The sequence below is a fragment of the Megalobrama amblycephala genome, linkage group LG21 (genome assembly GCF_018812025.1).
Source record: "Megalobrama amblycephala isolate DHTTF-2021 linkage group LG21, ASM1881202v1, whole genome shotgun sequence".
NCBI lineage: Eukaryota > Metazoa > Chordata > Actinopteri > Cypriniformes > Xenocyprididae > Megalobrama > Megalobrama amblycephala.
Genome location: NC_063064.1, coordinates 28,609,558 through 28,628,739, shown reverse-complemented (window position 1 = coordinate 28,628,739; position 19,182 = coordinate 28,609,558). Strand labels below are relative to the sequence as shown.

Genomic DNA, 19,182 nt, shown 5'->3' with positions numbered 1-19,182 from the left:
CCATTCATTCATCCATCTATTGGTCTATCTGTCTATTTATCTATCATCGATCCATCGATCCATCCATCCATCTGTCTATCTGTCTGTCCGTCCATCCATCCATCCATCCATCCATCCATCCATCCATCCATCGTCTGTTCCTCCATCTGCACATCCATCCATCCATCTATCATCAGTCCATCTATCCATGCATCCATCCATCCATCTATTGCCTGTCCATCCATAAATCATCCATATATCCATCCATCCATCCATCCATCCATTCATCCATCCATCTATCCAGATGTAATGGGAAAGTGATTGGATTAAATGAAGAACAAATGGATAAGTCTCCTGCATCTCATTTGCCAATAATTCTGTAGGAGGTGCATGTGAATTTAGTGGGGTCTTTTTCTAAGCAGAAAAAATGCTTTTTTTTTTCTTTTTTTTTAAGGCTTCATTTGCTCTCCATTTAATCTCTTTGCTGTCCAGCATATGAGACTTATGAAACAAATTAGATATTAAAAACATTTAATTTATTTTACTTTACCTATTAGCTGTATTTGTGTTTAGAGTCAACAGATCTGAAGTTTAATGCACATAAAAAATAAAAGTACAGCTATTAGAGAAGTAAACACGAGTTTATGCATCTAACGGAGCGTTGCAGCGTGTAAATGAGATGCATTTGTCAGGGCTCATTTCAGTGGGGACCGTCGCAGTCACATCAGACAGGTACACTAACTAATGCCGCACTGTTAAAGTACGCCACTAATTTTAGGTAGCTGTCAAGTAATAATTGGGGAGGAGGTGTTTTCTGTGCCAGTGCGAATATGCACGCTAACATAATCTATTTGTGGAAATTATTTTTACAGTTGAGAGAAAAAGAAATAACTGCCTGCTTCCCGCAAGAGGCGGTTTAATCGCTGTTCCAGGCCTTCAGTGTTTATGTGACTGAGTGGATGCGAATGAAATACGGTGGCAAAGTTCAAGTAAATAGTTTGCATTATTCGCTGAGAGTACATTTAACAAACAGTAATTAGAGGGCAAATGCAAACGGGGATGCTCGTTATCTAGCAGTTTTACTGCGTTACTGCTTGTTGACTTGCACTGAAAGCGCACTTCAGTGAATTATGTATGTCCCATTTTCTACCTTTTCAGGTCGTAGTAAATGCGCTCTCTGTAAGGGAGGAAATCCATTTCATTTGTCATTCAGAAACTCTCTCTCTCTCTTGCGCTTTCTCTCTCACCCAGGATACAAACCTAACACATACAAAGCGTCAAATAGGAGTAAAATAGGCTTTGGCGAGTAACTTTATTAGCAGCTGCAACATAAAACATGGTTTTCATTGAATTGTAAAAATTACATTGAGCCATACTGATATAGATAATTATATCTAAAGTAAGATTTTTTTTAATCTTTTTTAAAAAAGTCTCTTACTTGATCATGAATACAGAAAAAAATGTAATATTGTGAACAGGGCTTGTGGCTAGTGGTTTTACAAAGTTTCTAGTCACTCAGCATTTTTGACATTGATACCATGGGGAAAAACTGCCATATAAATATTTCTAATATTATCTCATAAGGTATATTAGGCTGCTGTCACTTTAAAACATGACGCATGGATTCATTATACTGTTACACATTCTTTTTCTTTCTTAACTGTTTATGTTAACTTAAAACATAACTGACTGTGTATACATGAATACTCGCCAAGACTGACATTTTGACATTATTGTGTGTATTTGACTGTTTAAACAAAATAAGCAGCGAAAAAGAACTCAATTTAGTACTGAGAGGAGGTTTTATGTGTGTGCACTATGGGTGTGAGAACAAATTCTGTGAAAGTTAGTAAAATTATGCGCTATATTACACACAATCCCATGCTGAAATTCAAGCCCTGTAACACCAACAATATTCATCCGTAGCGAATGAAACAAGTGAGTGAGGGGAGGCGGGTTTTCAAAAGAGAAGTTCAAAAGAACAGCATTTATTTGAAATAGAAATATTTTGTAATATTTCAATGTCTTTACTGCCACTTTTGATCAATTTAATGCATCTTTTAAAGGTGCCGTAGAATGTCTTTTCAAAAGATATAATATAAGTCTAAGGTGTCCCCTGAATGTGTCTGAAGTTTCAGCTCAAAATACCCCATAGATTTTTTTTAATTCATTTTTTAACTGCCTATTTTGGGGCATCATTAAATATGAGCCGATTTAGGCTGCGGCCCCTTTAATTCTCATGCTCCCCCGCCCCCGGAGCTCGCGCTTGCCTTAAACAGCATAAAGTTTACACAGCTAATATAACCCTCAAAATGGATCTTTACAAAGTGTTCGTCATGCAGCATGTCTAATCGCGTAAGTATGGTATTTATTTGGATGTTTACATTTGATTCTGAATGAGTTCGATAGTGATCCGTGGCTAAAGCTAACATTACACACTGATGGAGAGATTTATAAAGAATGAAGTTGTGTTTATGAATTATACAGACTGCAAGTGTTTAAAAATTAAAATAGCGATGGCTCTTGTCTCCGTGAATACAGTAATAAACGATAGTAACTTTAACCACATTTAACAGTATATTAGCAACATGCTAACGAAACATTTAGAAAGATAATTTACAAATATCACTAAAAATATCATGATATCATGGATCATGTCAGTTATTATTGCTTCATCTGCCATTTTTCGCTGTTTTCCTTGCTTGCTTACCTAGTCTGATGATTCAGCTGTGCACATCCAGACGTCCTGCCCTTGTCTAATGCTTGAACATGGGCTGGCATATGCAAATATTGGGGGCGTACATATTAATGATCCCAACTGTTACGTAACAGTCACTTTCAGACACTTTCACTTAACACTTAACACTTTCAGATGCCCAGAAAGCTACTAAAGACATATTTAAAACAGTTTTAAATGTGACTACAGTGGTTCAATCATAATGTTATGAAGTGACAAGAATGCTTTTTTTGTGCACCAAAAAAAACAAAATAATGACTTAAAACAATATCTAATGATGGGCGATTTCAGAACACTGCTTCATGAATCTTCGAAGCTTTACGAATCTTTTGTTTCGAATCAGTGGTTCGGAGCGTGAAAGTCACGTGACTTCAGTAAACAAGGCTTCGTTACGTCATAAGTGTTTCAAAATTTCAATGGTTCACGTGATTTTGGCAGTTTGATGCACCTCAAACTCGTGACTTGATGAAGAGAGTTGTGATTTTCCAAGCTTTCCAAACTTTTCCAAGCAAACACACTTACAATTTTCACATTGTGTACACTAGTCTCATCACCCAATAGAGTTACTGAAGGAGGGACATGAGCCATATTTGGAGACCAGAATATCGTATCAACATTTAAAGACCACCGAGAACAAAACAATCTCTAAATAACTATATACCATCATAGACGTGACTTTTGCACAGGCAAGCACTAAAGACAACATACAGTAATGGACAAACAACCCTTTCCAAATCCTGTTCAAAGACTCTCCCGCTTTGATAGAAGGAATTTACTTGTGTTCCACGAACTTCCACCACCGTTAAACATGCGAGCCGATAATGGCGGGATTGTTGCAGTACATCAGTGGCTGCGACGTGTCGCACGGTTTTGTAATTGTCGCCTGGCGGGAAGGCGCCTCACTCTAAGGGACATCACGCCGCCATCAGCCTCTGACAGCCACCCTCGCTAATTGTGACAGTTCAACGCTTAGATCACTTTGTGCGCCGCTAATTCAATACCCCATGCATCATTTTCTCCATTAGAATATGCAAATGCAGCCAACTCTGAACATCGCCTTTCTTTTTCCTCTCCTGCTCTGTCCTCTCCTCACCCACACACACACATACACACACACACACCTCTGTCTCTTTCTCTTTTATGGTACAGATGAGAGCTGCTGAATAATGTGTCAAACGGGACAGAAGAGTTTGGAATTAGTTAAATTGTGTGTGTGTTTATGATATATATATTTCATTTAAATATTTTTGCCCTATTTTTGAATCATTCTGGCCCAATTTAACCTCTGTGTACAAAAAGTTGTTTCATAGGTGAAGCAAATTATAACATTTTGATGAAAGATTACTAAGACCTTTGGAATTATTTATATGCACCAGCTGTTCACAATAAGACCAGTAATGTGAATTAATAAAGTAAATAGGTCATTTTTGATTTCATGCTGACTTTAAAGCTGCTTTATGTGCTCTCTGTGCCACAGGCTCTAACACTGCTAACAAGACAGTTTTAATAACATAACCTATACTCATCATAAAATTAGAAACGGCTACAGTGATCGTGCAACAGAACGCAGGTTTATAGTCATTGAGAAAGACAATTCTATGAAATGAAAATGACTAAATGAGCCAATCAGAAATCTGATTGTCTTGAGCTGGCGGAGCAAGTTCATAGTGGCATTCAAAAGAACTGAAATAATAATCATCGATTTGTTTTGCAAACACTTCATCTGCCATTCTTCGAACAAACAGGTAGTCCACCCCAAACTTGACATGTTGGACAGTTCAAACAAACAAAACAAACTCGAAAGCGGCATAAGACTGCAATGTTCACACTCTCTACGATGCCAACGTATAAACAATTTCCTCTTAACATAAATAATTATGCACTTTGCTGAAGTAAAAAATGCATCAAAATTTCAAAACACACAAATAATAATGAAGAAACAGACATTTCTTACCCCATGTGAAGGATATGTGAGCCAACCCCAGTCTCCTGATATTTTGGTTGTGTCCAGGAGATTCACTGTAAATTGAAAATAAAAATATGTTACAAAGACATTCAAAAGAACTTTCTTGAACTACATCTGGAAGCATACCCAGTTATATGAGCATGATGCACATAGCATATTTTGATATCTTCTCTTTACTAAAATCTGTATTACTGTATACTGTAACATATTTTCTGCTTTGATATATATATATATATATATATATATATATATATATATATATACACACACACACACACACACTTTATATATTTTATATTTAATACACTTTATATAATATATTATATACACTACCGGTCAAAAATTTGGGATCGGTAAGATTTTTAATGTTTTTAAAAGAATTTTCGTCTGCTCACCAAGGCTGCATTTATTTAATTAAAAATACAGTAAAAACAGTAATGTTGTGAAATATTATTACAATTTAAAATAAATGTTTTCTATTTGAAAATATTTTAAAATGTAATTAATTTCTGTGATTTAAAGCTAAATTTCTGCATCATTACTCCAGTCTTCTGTGTCACATGATCCTTCAGAAATCATTCTAATATGCTGATTTGCTGCTCAAGAAACATTTATTGTTTACAATTGTATAAAATATTTGTGTATAATATTTTTTTTCAGGATTCTTTGATGAATAGAAAGTTCAAAAGAACTTGAAATATAATCTTTTGTAACATTATAAATATCTTTACTGCCACTTTTGATTGATTTACTGCATCCTTGCTGAAAAAAAGTATTCAAATAAAAGCATTAATTTCTTTCATTTCTTTTCAAAAAAAATAAAAATAAACATTCTTACTGACCCAGTAACGGTAGTGTATAATGTTACAAAAGCTTTGTATTTCAGATAAATGCTGTTCTTTTGAACTTTATATTCATCAAATAATCCTGAAAAAAAGTACACAACTGTTTTCAACATTGATAATAATAACAAATGTTTCTTGAGCAGCAAATCAGCATATTAGAATGATTTCTGAAGGATCATGTGACACTGAAGACTGGAGTAATGATGCTGAAAATTCAGCTTTGCATCACAGGAATAAATTACTTTGTAAAATATATTCAAATAGAAAACATTTATTTTAAATTGTAATAATATTTCGGTTTTTACTGTATTTTTAATTAAATAAATGCAGCCTTGGTGAGCAGAAGAGACTTCTTTTAAAAACATTAAAAATCTTACCGATCCCAAACTTTTAAGTGGTAGTCTATATAATTAATCAATATTAATAATTGTATTAATAATTATATTTATATATAGCCCCTTGATATGTTTTTTTTTAAGTGAATATTTTGTTTGACTCTTGTTTAACAAATATACCATTTAATGTAATGTATAAAAACCAAATATTTTAGTAGTGCTGTAAAATCGATTAATCACAATAATCACATCTAAAATGAGGTTTGCGTGTAATATAATATAATATAGTATATATATATATATATATATATATATATATATATATATATATATATGTGTGTGTTAGATGCGATTAATCGATTTGATAGCATTCATTTTTATATATTTTTACTGAAAAACAAGACAAAAGTACAGATTAAGACGATCATTCCTTGTTGTGTAGTTTATACAGAGGCACAAACATAGCATGATGAAGCATGTAGAGCCGTAGCATTGACATATGCAGTGGGCCGTCCCCACGGCTTTATTGATGACCAGACACCTAGCCTGTTTTCGGTACGAATCAAGGTCACCATGGAACAAGCATTTTTTTCCCTCCATGACTGTATCTGAGGGCCAAACCATGCTAGATTTCTTTCACAGATAAACACGGTAAACTGTATCTTCCTGCTCCCATCCATCTGGGAAACATGAGAGGTGCTGCGCGTCTGGCCCTGAGCTGCCGGCGTGACACTTGATGCGGGAAGCTGTGACAGATGTGCCCATCTGTGCGCGAGGAGGAGTCGGCGTGAGACGTTCACCTGACCCAGTTTTACCCCCCATAAGCCCAGAGACCCTGAGTCCTGCTTTACATTCAGTGCACCCAACTAGTTGGAAATGGGTAAACAAGGAGTCACCTTCAATTTGAAAAAACGCCAGCTGCCACATGGACGTGTGTCGGGTACCGCGCTAACAGATAACACAAACCGGCTTCGCCGTCCCATAGGTAGCACAAAACAACAAATTAAGCTTGCCGTTACCTTCACATTTGACTTATTACGTCTATACGCGGCTCAACTGCAAAGGTATTTTTAACAATGTTGTGGAGGTCAAATACGGGCAGTAAGTTACTCTAAAAAAGTAATTAATTACTAGCTACTAATTACATCTTCAACAGTGTAATTAGATTACTGTACTAATTACTCTCTCTAAAAAGAGATTACTTATTACTAATATCTTTCTAAATCCCATATCAACCTCGACCAGTTGAACAATACAAAGAGAGAAATGAAACTTATTTTTTAATTCTTTCAAATAAATAATATAAAATTGAACAAATTATTCTTGAGTATTTAAAGGGAGATTGATATGGTAAAACAGACACCATTATTACTGTTCGCATCAGTGTATGAAGTACTGAGGAAGATCTGGAGCTGTAGTTCAGATATGGTAATGGGCATTTCATTTCTGTCAAGCACTGTAAGCGGTAGACCAATCACAACAGACTGTGCCATCTGACCAATCAGAGCAGAGTAGGCTCTCAGAAAGGAGGGGTTTAGAGAGACTGAATCTTTTATCAAACCCTTTCAGAAACTGTGAGAAAAGAGGTGATGCTGTAATGTATATACTAAAATTAAAGTGTTTTTTGACCTTGGATGCATGTAAACCTACTGTAGGAGACCTCCAAAACTAAATTAGGAAGCTTTAAAATAGCATAATACGGGCACTGTAAACCTTCACAATACAGCACACCTGCAGTGCTATATGTCATCAAATCTCTCCAGACAGCCGTCAAGAGACATTTCCACAGACCAATGATTTGTTTGACTACCGCTGTGTCTGTCATTATACAGAGTATCTTGCCATCTGAAACTCACATAACAGATTGATCTTTATTTGAGTGAAAACTCAGAAAATATTCTTTTGTAATTCTCAAATGCTGGCTAGTTTGTTAATGACACCTAATAAAACTACTCTCAGATTAAATCTTTACACTGTCAATACTACATTATTTAGTAAACACAGTATTTCAAAGGAAAAAAAAGGGAAAAATAAAAAAGTGCAAAGTAGAATTTGTCATATTTTAATGCTTAAAAATATAAAATGCACTAACATCTTTCTTCTCTGATGACAATTTTGCCAATTTTGTGTGTGTCCCTTTAAATGCAAATGAGCTGCTGCTCCCGGCCCCCTTTCCAGAAGAGGGCGGAGTTTTAACAGCTCAACAACAACAAAGCTGGAGAATCTCACGCAGCCAAAATGAGGATTGTCAGTAACGGTGTTCAGCCTTACATTGTTCAAACCAGAGTCGACACTGATGGAGAGACTCAGGAAGAAGTTACAACTTTTAGAATGAAACTGGACGTTTCTGAATGGTTAGTGGATAAATTTATGTAGTTGCTGTGGAGTTGATTCAACTCATCCACTAGCATGTGCCGTCATGTTAATCTTTTGTGCAAATCCAGTGTTGAATTGACCCTCGTTTGTGAAGCAGTCCGGCGTAAAATGACGGCATGACAACAACACTCTACTACAACAACTCTTCCTCTTCTCTAAAGCAGCCCAACATCCCGGGGGCAGGGTTTATGTAAATTTTAGGGTTTGTGAAGAAGCTCATTGTAGTCCCTACCAGCCATTTGTTGCTGTAAGGAAAATATCTCTCTTTGCATTGAACTTTGAGTGTCGTAACTTTGCAGATGTTGTTTATACTCAAACAGCAACATTACACACTAACTAAAGTTAAAAAAGTGAAATCATAATCAAGGACCCCTTTAAACGAAGGTCATTTATTTAGATTTCTGTCCTTAAAAAGGAATGAAATGCATTAATGTGAACTGACCATACATCAGGCCCCAGATGAGCTGCTCTTCTTCTTGTATTTTACATGTACTCCAGGGAACCTCTCTCATTCTGTTCATTAACAGGTTGTCTGTGCAATTTTTTTCCCACTTCTTTTAAATGTCATCACTTTGGTTAATTTTCTACTTAGAGAACTTTTTCAGCTTTCTCTGATCTCTCTCTTTTTCTGTCCTTCGCTCGCAGGGAGCACGTGTTGTAATCAGTGGTATTAGTGCACTCAGTGATTGGACTTCTAATTTGGAAAGGCTGTTTTTGATGAGAGCACTGGGTCAGAAAGTAGGAACAGATGGCCTCTCTCTCTCTCTCTCTCTCTCTCTCTTTTGCTGTTTCTTTCCTTCTTGCTTTTTGGCTCCTTCCTACGATCCAGTGTTGAGGGTTAACAAACTAAAAGTAGCGGCAGCGCTGCTACTAGCTTAACATTTATCCGTAGTGTGACAGTAGCACAGCTGCTTACAAAATAGTGATGCCAAGTGCACACTACAGGACAAAAGTGCTAGCATCTGTATGTCAACATGCTTCATACACTAGAAGAGCACTGGAAATGACACTGTGCAAGTTAACTACATTCTAAGGCTATCTGTCACAGACTTAAAACTAAGGATGTGTGTGTAGCAGTGCAGCATGACAAAACCTCACATTTTTTGTCACACTGCATTGTGTACATGCAGCTTTATACAGTGCACAGCATAAATGAGTACACCCCCTCTGAACAAATACAAAAGATGTATTTTCTTAATGATTCCTAATGCAATTCATGAATAGATGGCAGAACTGAAATGTACATATTAAACATACATTTGATAAAAACAGAGAAATATATCATTAATCTGTAAAAAAAAAAAAAAAAAAAATTGCCAATTTTGTTTAAATGAAGGATTGCAGAAATGAGTTCACCTTAGAGTTAATTCAACAAATGTATAATATTCTAGTACTTATTATGTCCTCCATAATTTTAAGTATACTGCTCTGACCCTTCTTGTCACGGAGTGAACAAGTTCATGACAAATTGTCACATCTGTCCTGTTTAACTCCTGGATGATGAGCTCCTTAAATGCCCTGATCTTTAATGGGAAGAGTTGCTCAGCTCGTCTCTACAGAATCCCCCACAGGCACTCAAGAGTGTAAAAATTGAGTGCAATACATGTCCACAGAAGGTTTTTCACCTTGGGAGAATGCATATCCTCATTGTCATGTTGAAATACACAGTGGTGTGAGAATTCATGACTACATTGATAAAGCATAACTCCCTATCCCTATATAAGAGCTTTACTACCACTGAACTTTACTGTGGGAACCAGGCACATCTCACTGTACTCCTCCTCTAGCAACACCAGAACATTTTGGATGTTTTTAGATCCAAAATGATTGACTTGGTCTCATGAGACCAGAATATGGAATCCCAAAAGTCTATATTTTGTAAATATGGGCCTTGGCTACAGTAGGTAGTTCCAGTAAGGACAACAACCATGCATGTCATTTCTGCATGCTGCATCTTACTCTGTGAGATAAACAGTCACTCTTTTCATAGCTTTTGCTGGCTCTGAGACACTCGCTTGGTGTTTCTCCTGCTCTTTGTCTAGGAAAAAAAATAAATAAATCCCTCATCACTAAATGAAAGCTTAAAAACAAAGGCCTGATTATTTCAGGGGCCTTGTCACAAGTCCATTGGTTTTGAATTTCTGTGTTACTTTTGCTATATTTTCACACTTAAAACAATGATTTGGTAATCCTCTTGCACCACTGTCCTCTTTTGTGCTAAGAAATAAGTCTCCTGACAGTTCTCTCCCAAGTGCTTTCATTGTTGTCAGCATTAAGTCCGAGAATGATTCAGTGGGCTGTATAACACTTTTAATTGTCAAGAAATTACTTCTCTTTAAATCTTTTGGTTCAACATACTTACCTGTTGATCAAAAATTGCCTTAAACATACACCAGAATTTTTTTATTTAGTAACTTTCAAGAGGGTGTGCTCATTTTTGCAACATAACATGTTGTCACTTTGCTAAGAAAACCTTATTTTCCTGAATAATTTTGACATGCTTATTTGGTAATTGATCAAACAGACTTGCTAGAATGTTATATCTCTAAAGAACCCTAACATGTTTTCTAAGTCAAGTGTAATTGCTGAATTTGTTAAGTTTCAGAGGGGGTGTACTCATTTATGCTGTGCACTGTAGCTGAGAAACCTAACATAATAATCAAACAAGTCTCCTCAAAGTTGAGAAGTCTGATTCATTTTAGGAAATTGGTTTGATATATATATAAATATATCATTTATATATATATATTGGTTTGATATAAACTCCTCCAAAAGTTTGGAAATACCTAGGACAATATCAGCATAAATCCTTGCTGTTTTCTGATTACACACACACATACACACACACACACACTAATATTTTATATATATATATATATATATATATATATATATATATATGAAACACACTTTTTAAACCATCTCTAAACAGTGCTCTAGTAGGTTTGTCTAACCTGATTTGTATTCAACAATCAGTAAAACTATAAAGTTGCGAGGAACCAATAATCTTCAAAAAAGAAATCTGTTCTGACTGTGACGTGTATATATTACCAATTATTATGTTATCAAAAGAGAACATCATTATTACTGGTCTTCAAAGATAACTGCCAGTTACTTTAATGCATTCATGCCAAGAATGATAAGAGTTTATGCTGATATTGTTAAGAATATTTTACATTTACAAGATTTTGGATATAAAAACATATAAATGAAATATAAATTTAGAAAAAAAAATAGTGCTGCCAATAAATCATATAAACAAACATACATTACTGTTTATAGTGTCACAAAAAATTCTGTTTTAAATAAATGTTGTGGTTTCCACAAAATGTTTTCAACATTGATAATAATCATAAATGTTTCTTGAGCAGCAAATCATCATATTAGAATGATTTCTGAAGGGTCATGTGACACTGAAGACTGGAGTAATGATGCTGACAATTCAGCTATAACATCAAAGAAATTATCTATTCAAATAGATAACAGTTATTTTAAATTATATATATATTTTTACAATATTATTGTTTTTACTGGATTTACTGAATAAATGTAGCCTTGATGAGAATAAGAGACTTCTTACAAAGACATACAAAGGTTTTACCAACCCCAAACCTTTTATGATATAAAAACATGAAATATCATCTGATAGTTATGCCAAAAGATATTGCCCCTGTAGCTTCAAAGTAATACCAATACTAATCTCAATGTCGGGCCGTTTAGGGGCTCTTACTACAGCCAATTTCAGAAGCCCATGTCACAATTACACATGGAGATGCCTGTCAAGGGTGACAAATGCCTTTCCTCAACAAAAGCATCTCTCCAGGGAATTAGGTGTACACTTTTTAAAACAATTGTTAATCTTTTGCCCCCTCAGAAAATGTACTTTTAAAGTGTCTATCCATCAAAAACAGAAAAGTCACCGACCTGCTCTGAAATAAGTTTACAGTTGCGCTCATTCACAAACGTAGACGTCCCGCGGGCAGTGGTTAACTTTTTCATCTTTTCCTTTAACACCCTGAAATCTGTTCTCCACGTTCAGTTCTTCTGGCTTTTCAGGCTGAAGCGTCTATCAGACCTGAGGATTGATGGAGGGCTGCTCTGGCCTGAACACTGGGTCACTGACGGAGAAATTATAGTGTCTAAAACAGCACAGGTGAAGCACTGGTCTCAGAAAGTGCAGAAAATGTCTCAGAGCAATTAAGCATGATGCATTTTGAGCCAGAAATGTGATGCTTTTCCTAACGAGACAGGAATATTTATAAATATATGAGAGGTGTGTATATAGTGTGTATGAAGAAGTGTGTATATACAGTATGAACTTCTTCATTTAGAAAGTTAAACACTATTTAAATTAAATTAGCAATGTTTAATTACTGGAAAAAACTGTCACTGATAAATAAAATAAAATAAAATAAAATAAAATGTACCAGCAGAGAGATTAGGCACAATGCATTCTGGGCTAAAAATGTAAAGCTTTTCCTAAAGAGACAGCAATATTTATGCCATCCTGATGGGAATAGGAACATAATGTTTATCATTACGGAATGTATTTTTAATGAACAGACGTTTGAATAATGCAAACGGGGGAGGAATCAACAAGACAATTAAATATATATATCTGTGTTTGTTTGTTTTGTTTTGAATTTTAATTATCCAAAGCACATTTTCAAATGCTCAAAACAATGTGTTTTTTTAAAAGAACAAATTGCTAATTTGGTTAGGGATTTGAACGAAGTTTAACAATTAGTATTACACTTCAGAATGTAACTCATCTTGTGTGCTGTACTACAATTTTATTCAAAAGTATCTAGTAAATATCTTTTCTTTTTCTTTAATGCAACTACAATGCTAAGAGCCCAATGTATCTTAATAGGATGAGCAAAATTCTTCTAAACTGAATTTTAAACCAGCTATCTGTACCTTCTGTGCCTATTCCAGATGGAGCAACATCAACAGATGCAGTTTTTCAAAGTGCTGATGTAGTTTTTAAGATGAATTTTGATAGGCAGGACATCCATATGGCTGTAATTCAACAGCTGACCGATTCCATTCTGATCAGTCAAATCACTATCACTTTCGCTCCTCCTTTGCTCTTCTGCTCTATGAAAGGAACACACACAGACATAACAGCAAACAACTCAAAAACAAGGACGTTTTTTTACCTTCCTGGAAAATATCATTATTTCTTCCTTACTAATTGGCCATATACTGCAGTTAAATAAAGTGGTCACTCCTTTTGAGCACTTAATTCTGTTCTATAGACACACAAAGTTCAGTTGTTTACAGGTGTGACCAGAGCCGCTTCAAGCATCGCCCCCACCCTTGGTCGGTCTGTTCACGATCACATTGGGATGGGTGGGGCCATCTGTTTGCCGTGGGGCCCCCAAAAGCGCACCAGTTGCGTCACCCTAACGCTGCATTCACATGGGACGTCGACATCAGTGCTAGACAGAGGGTGTGTCTGAAGCTTGGTGCTGACGCGACCGTCATAGTGACAATCACATTTCTTTTTGGTGTTGCATGAATGCAGTTGGCTAGCGTCTGTGCTAGGGTATTTAAATAAGGCGATCTGATTGGCTGATGCCTGCTTTGTGGCTTGAAAAGTTGAAAATTTTTCAACTTCTGCCGAGAGCAATGCTAGTGAAGCGACGCAAAGGTTTGGCAACACGTGACGTCCCCCATTCAAAGTAAATGAGAAGCATTAATGGCAAAACCACGTGTGAATATGCTGTAAGGACGGCCCTGGGTGTGACAAAGCAAGCCGAACCGAACAAGTTATTGTTTGTCATGATATGAAAATTTCAGAAGTCTTTACTACTAATACCAGTGAAATTTCACTATTCTCAATACAAACTTTGGTGCCACAGCAAAAGCTAATATTGAATATTGAATACACTTTTTCATTTAGAAATTTGATTATGTACCTTAAATTACAAAATAAATTTTTAATTAATTGAGAAACATTTACATGTCAATGATAAAACAAAACAAAAAAATGTTTCTCAAAATAGAACACAGATAATATCATAAATCAAGAATCTAACAGCATTACCAAGTATTGAGCTAAAATAAAATAAAATAAAATAAAATCATAAAATAAAATGAAACAAAATAAAACAAAACCAAATCATAAAACAAAACAAAACAAAACAAAAACAAAACAAATAAATAAAATAAATTAAAACAAAAATAAAATAATAAAATAAAATAATAAAACAAAACAAAAACATAAACATAAAATCATAAAATAAAACAAAACAAAATAAAATCATAAAATAAAATAAAACAAAACCAAATATAAAATAAAACAAAACAAAACAAATAAATGAAATAAAACAAAACAAAATCATAAAATAAAATAAAATTAAATTAAACCAAAGCATAAAACAACAAAACATAAACATAAAATAAAACAAATCATAAAATAAAATAAAATAAAACCAAATATAAAACAAAACAAAACATAAAATAAAATAAAAAATCAAAAAAATAAAATGAAACAAAACAAAACAAATAAATAAAATAAAATGAAACCAAATCATAAAATAAAACAAAATAAAACAAAAACCAAATAATAAAAAAATAAAAAAATAAATAAAAAAATAAATAAAACATTTCTCAAATTAATAAAACCTTGCTGTAGGAAATAGAACCAAAATATTATAAACAGAATAAAGATAAAAATGTAAGCATAGTTTGTCAGATATCTAACAGCATTATCAAGTATTTGAAGTAAACATTCTGAAACTGGAGAAATAAACCTGAAGCTTAACTAGTCTAGGCTGTTTTCAGCTGCCTAGTTATCTAATCCTCTCAGCATGCTGCAACTGATTAAGGCAAATTTCACGTTAGGACTCCTAACCAGGAAGCTGATCTGACAAATATTGTTTTTCCATTATAATTAAGTTGACTTCGGATTTCACACAGCGACTATGTGCCAGTGCTTTTGTTTCTCAGGCGGAAAACCGGCCATCTCTCTCTGTTTGAAGTGACACATCCTTTCAACACTTCACAAGGAAAACAACAAAGGCAGGACGTCTAAACACCCTCGCGCTCGACAGAGAGCTGCTGCGGGGAGTCTGCGAGCGACACGACGCTCGCGTTTAAAACAACATTCTGTTTATCATCTTATCATCTGAAGCGGAGAAATCCTTGAGGACTCATTTCATGATCTATCCTCGGAGAGGCCCTCTGTTGAAAACACATCACGCTCGTACGAAACGGTCATTAGATCGCCACTATTTGCCAGCGTCGAATATATCCGACTGCTTTTAGTTGAGGATGACTTCAGTGAACTGTAATGAATTGTTGATGGTGTTCAGAAACTGAGATAAATTCCCCCCGCTGTACCACACATGTCTGTCTGTTCTCATCCACGGCTCACACTTCAATTATTTCGGTAGACTGTGTGTCTGACGGATCGGTTTACGCCAGTGCTTCGTGTTCTCCTCAGTCTGAGGTGAGCGAAGACCTGAAGATAGGCTACATGAACACAAGCCTCCGTCTGTCCCTGGAGGACACAGTGGGCACAAACGGCCACGCGGCGTCAAAGCCGGACGGTCCTCGGGGAGTGTTTGCTCACTTGTTTGCTGGAGCAGCGAAAAGACCTGCAAAGCTATTTTTGGATGAGGGAAAGTACAGCAAAACTACTATGTGGAACATCCAGTATCATTCTAGCAGTAATGAGAGGAGAATTAATGTTCACTAGTTCTTGGTTCAGACCTTTGACAGTCTCAATGTACAATTCGAGAAAATATCTGATCAGTTCTATTATGTAATGCCCACTTTTCATGATCCACTCAATTCACGATGGATAAAATCAAGTCAAGCCCTACATTTTTCCAAATCACACAACTAGTGATAGTTTAACATGATACAACAATTTCAGAAGTCTATAATATTACCAATGAAATTTTACTACAACACAAATTTTAATAAAACCTGATACAATATTGAACACGCTCCTTTATTTAGAAAGTAACATTATTTAAATTAAATTAAATAAGCTATGTTCATTGAGAAACACTTTAAAGTATACATAAAAAATATACTTATAAAGTGTGTCATAAAATAAAATAAAATATTTCAATTATTCTTTATGTGTTTCTCAATGAAATAAACATCGCTTTAAAAAAGAAAAAAATATTCAAAATAATTTTTCAGGTATCTAACAGCATTACCAAGTATTAAAGTAAACAGTCAAAAAAAGTTAAAACCAACATTAGGTGCATTTACATGGAGCATTGTAATTGGTTTAAAAGTCCAATCTGAATGAAAATGCTCCATATAAACACCTCAATCGGAAAATAAAAATGCCCAAACCGAATGAAATTGTAATCGGTTTGAGAGAGGTGGGATAAGCCTTTCTATAAACCGAACAAAATAAAAATTCTGCCATGTAAACGAGTTAAAGGTGCCCTAGAATTAAATATTGAATTTATCTTGGCATAGTTGAATAACAAGAGTTCAGTACATGGAAAAGACATACACTGAGTTTCAAACTCCATTGTTTCCTCCTTCTTATGTAAATCTAATTTGTTTAAAAGACCTCAGAAGAACAGGCGAATCTCAACATAACACAGACTGTTATGTAACAGTCGGGATCATTAATATGTACGCCCCCAATATTTGCATATGCCAGCCCATGATCAAGGCATTAGACAAGGGCAGAACGTCTGGATGTGCACAGCTGAATCATCAGACTAGGTAAGCAAGCAAGAACAACAGCGAAAAATGGCAGATGGAGCAATAATAACTGACATGATCCATGATATCATGATATTTTTAGTGATATTTGTAAATTGTCTTTCTAAATGTTTCGTTAGCATGTTGCTAATGTACTGTTAAATGCGGTTAAAGTTACCATCGTTTATTACTGTATTCACGGAGACAAGAGAGCCATCGCTATTTTCATTTTTAAACACTGCCATTATTAATGATGCCCCAAAATAGGCAGTTAAAAAAATGAATTAAAAAAAAATCTATGGGGTATTTTGAGCTGAAACTTCACAGACACATTCAGGGGACACCTTAGACTTATATTACATCTTTTAAAAAGAAGTTCTAGGGCACCTTTACTTTGCGTCAACGTCATCACGTCTAGAGGCCAGGGGTCGTCAGAATGCACAATTGCGGCAGCAAAATCAAACTGGAGTAAAACTGAAACAACACATTTATTAAATACACTGAAGCAACTCAGTGTATCATTACTACGGACCTTCATCCACACGCTTCTGCTTTTCTTCGGAGGGAGGGGTAGTATTGAGATGCTCCTTAGAGATGCACAGCCACCAAAAAGGTCAGATTCCTGTGCCCGTCTTTTCCTTCCAGCAGTAATATGCTACAAATTCACGCTGTTGCTGCTTGATTAAGAGCAACACTTTACATAAAAATAGCATGCATAAGAAATAATGGCGCTCCATGTTGACAGGAAAACAAGGTGGCAAACAGGACATACAGTAAGCTAATGTGCGCATGTCACAAAGTCAATTCCGATTGAAAGCGCCGGTACATGTAAACACCAAATCGGATTAGATAACGTCTCATGTAAACAGTCCACCGAATCTTTCAATCGGAATGATTTTAATCAGAATGACAAAAAAGTGTACATATAAACATGGCTAGTGTTTCAGTTTTATACGGTTTTATAATAAATCATATTTCTATAATACAAAAATAAATATGCTTGACTGCCAAAACAGTGTCAACTGAACACAAAAACAGACTGTATATTAACATTCTTACATATCCATGTAATGCTAAACTAGCAAATTCTTATTAGAAAGCCCATTTTGACTTTACAGATGAATTAAAGTGAATTCATCTCTGTCTTAAGGCCCGTTTAACAAGAATGATAACTATAACGATAACATTAGCATCCACACCAGCAGAAACTTTTGTTCCGTTTATTCTAAGTTGTCATCTGCCACTTTAAAGCAGAATGGATTCTGATTGGCTGTTAATGTTTATAATAATTCATCAGCTGGAAAAAAATCATTCTGAAAGTGATTTCAATGATATCGTTTCTCTATGCCGTTAATGTTATAGTTGCGAGATATAAAGTCAGAATTGCGAGATATAAAGTCAGAACTGCTTGATATAAAGTCAGAATTCTGAGTTATAGTCAGAATTGCGAGATATAAAGTCAGAAATGCGAGTTCTAAAGTCAGAATTGCGTGATATAAAGTCAGAATTGCGAGATATAAAGTCAGAATTGCGAGTTCTAAAGTCAGAATTGCGAGTTCTAAAGTCAGAATTGCGAGTTCTAAAGTCAGAATTGTGAGATATAAAGTCAGAATTGCGAGTTCTAAAGTCAGAATTGCGAGTTCTAAAGTCAGAATTGCGAGATATAAAGTCAGAATTGCGAGATATAAAGTCAGAATTGCGAGTTCTAAAGTCAGAATTGCGTGATATAAAGTCAGAATTGTGATATAAAGTCAGAATTGCGAGTTCTAAAGTCAGAATTGCGAGTTCTAAAGTCAGAATTGTGAGATATAAAGTCAGAATTGCGAGTTCTAAAGTCAGAATTGTGAGACATAAAGTCAGAATTGCGAGTTCTAAAGTCAGAATTGCGAGTTCTAAAGTCAGAATTGCGAGATATAAAGTCAGAATTGCGAGTTCTAAAGTCAGAATTGCGTGATATAAAGTCAGAATTGCGAGATATAAAGTCAGAATTGTGAGTTATAAAGTCAGAATTGCGAGATATAAAGTCAGAATTGCGAGATATAAAGTCAGAATTGCGAGATATAAAGTCAGAATTGCGAGTTCTAAAGTCAGAATTGCGTGATATAAAGTCAGAATTGCGAGATATAAAGTCAGAATTGCGAGATATAAAGTCAGAATTGTGAGTTATAAAGTCAGAATTGCGAGATATAAAGTCAGAATTGCGAGATATAAAGTCAGAATTGTGAGTTATAAAGTCAGAATTGCGAGATATAAAGTCAG

General features: G+C 35.1%; 1 protein-coding gene across 10 annotated transcripts in view; it reads right to left on the bottom strand.

Annotated features, from left to right (window-relative positions):
* Window positions 1-19,182, bottom strand: part of epha8 (eph receptor A8) — a 122,980-nt gene that overhangs the window by 66,409 nt on the left and 37,389 nt on the right. For 8 of the 10 annotated variants that reach the window (XM_048172357.1, XM_048172361.1, XM_048172358.1 and 5 more), the window contains one exon: window positions 4,671-4,735. In XM_048172357.1, the coding sequence (XP_048028314.1) occupies window positions 4,671-4,735 (65 nt within the window). Of the gene's footprint in view, window positions 1-4,670; window positions 4,736-12,162; window positions 12,357-13,158; window positions 13,339-19,182 lie in introns of all 10 variants that reach the window. The other 2 variants (XM_048172365.1, XM_048172366.1) reach the window with 2 other exon arrangements.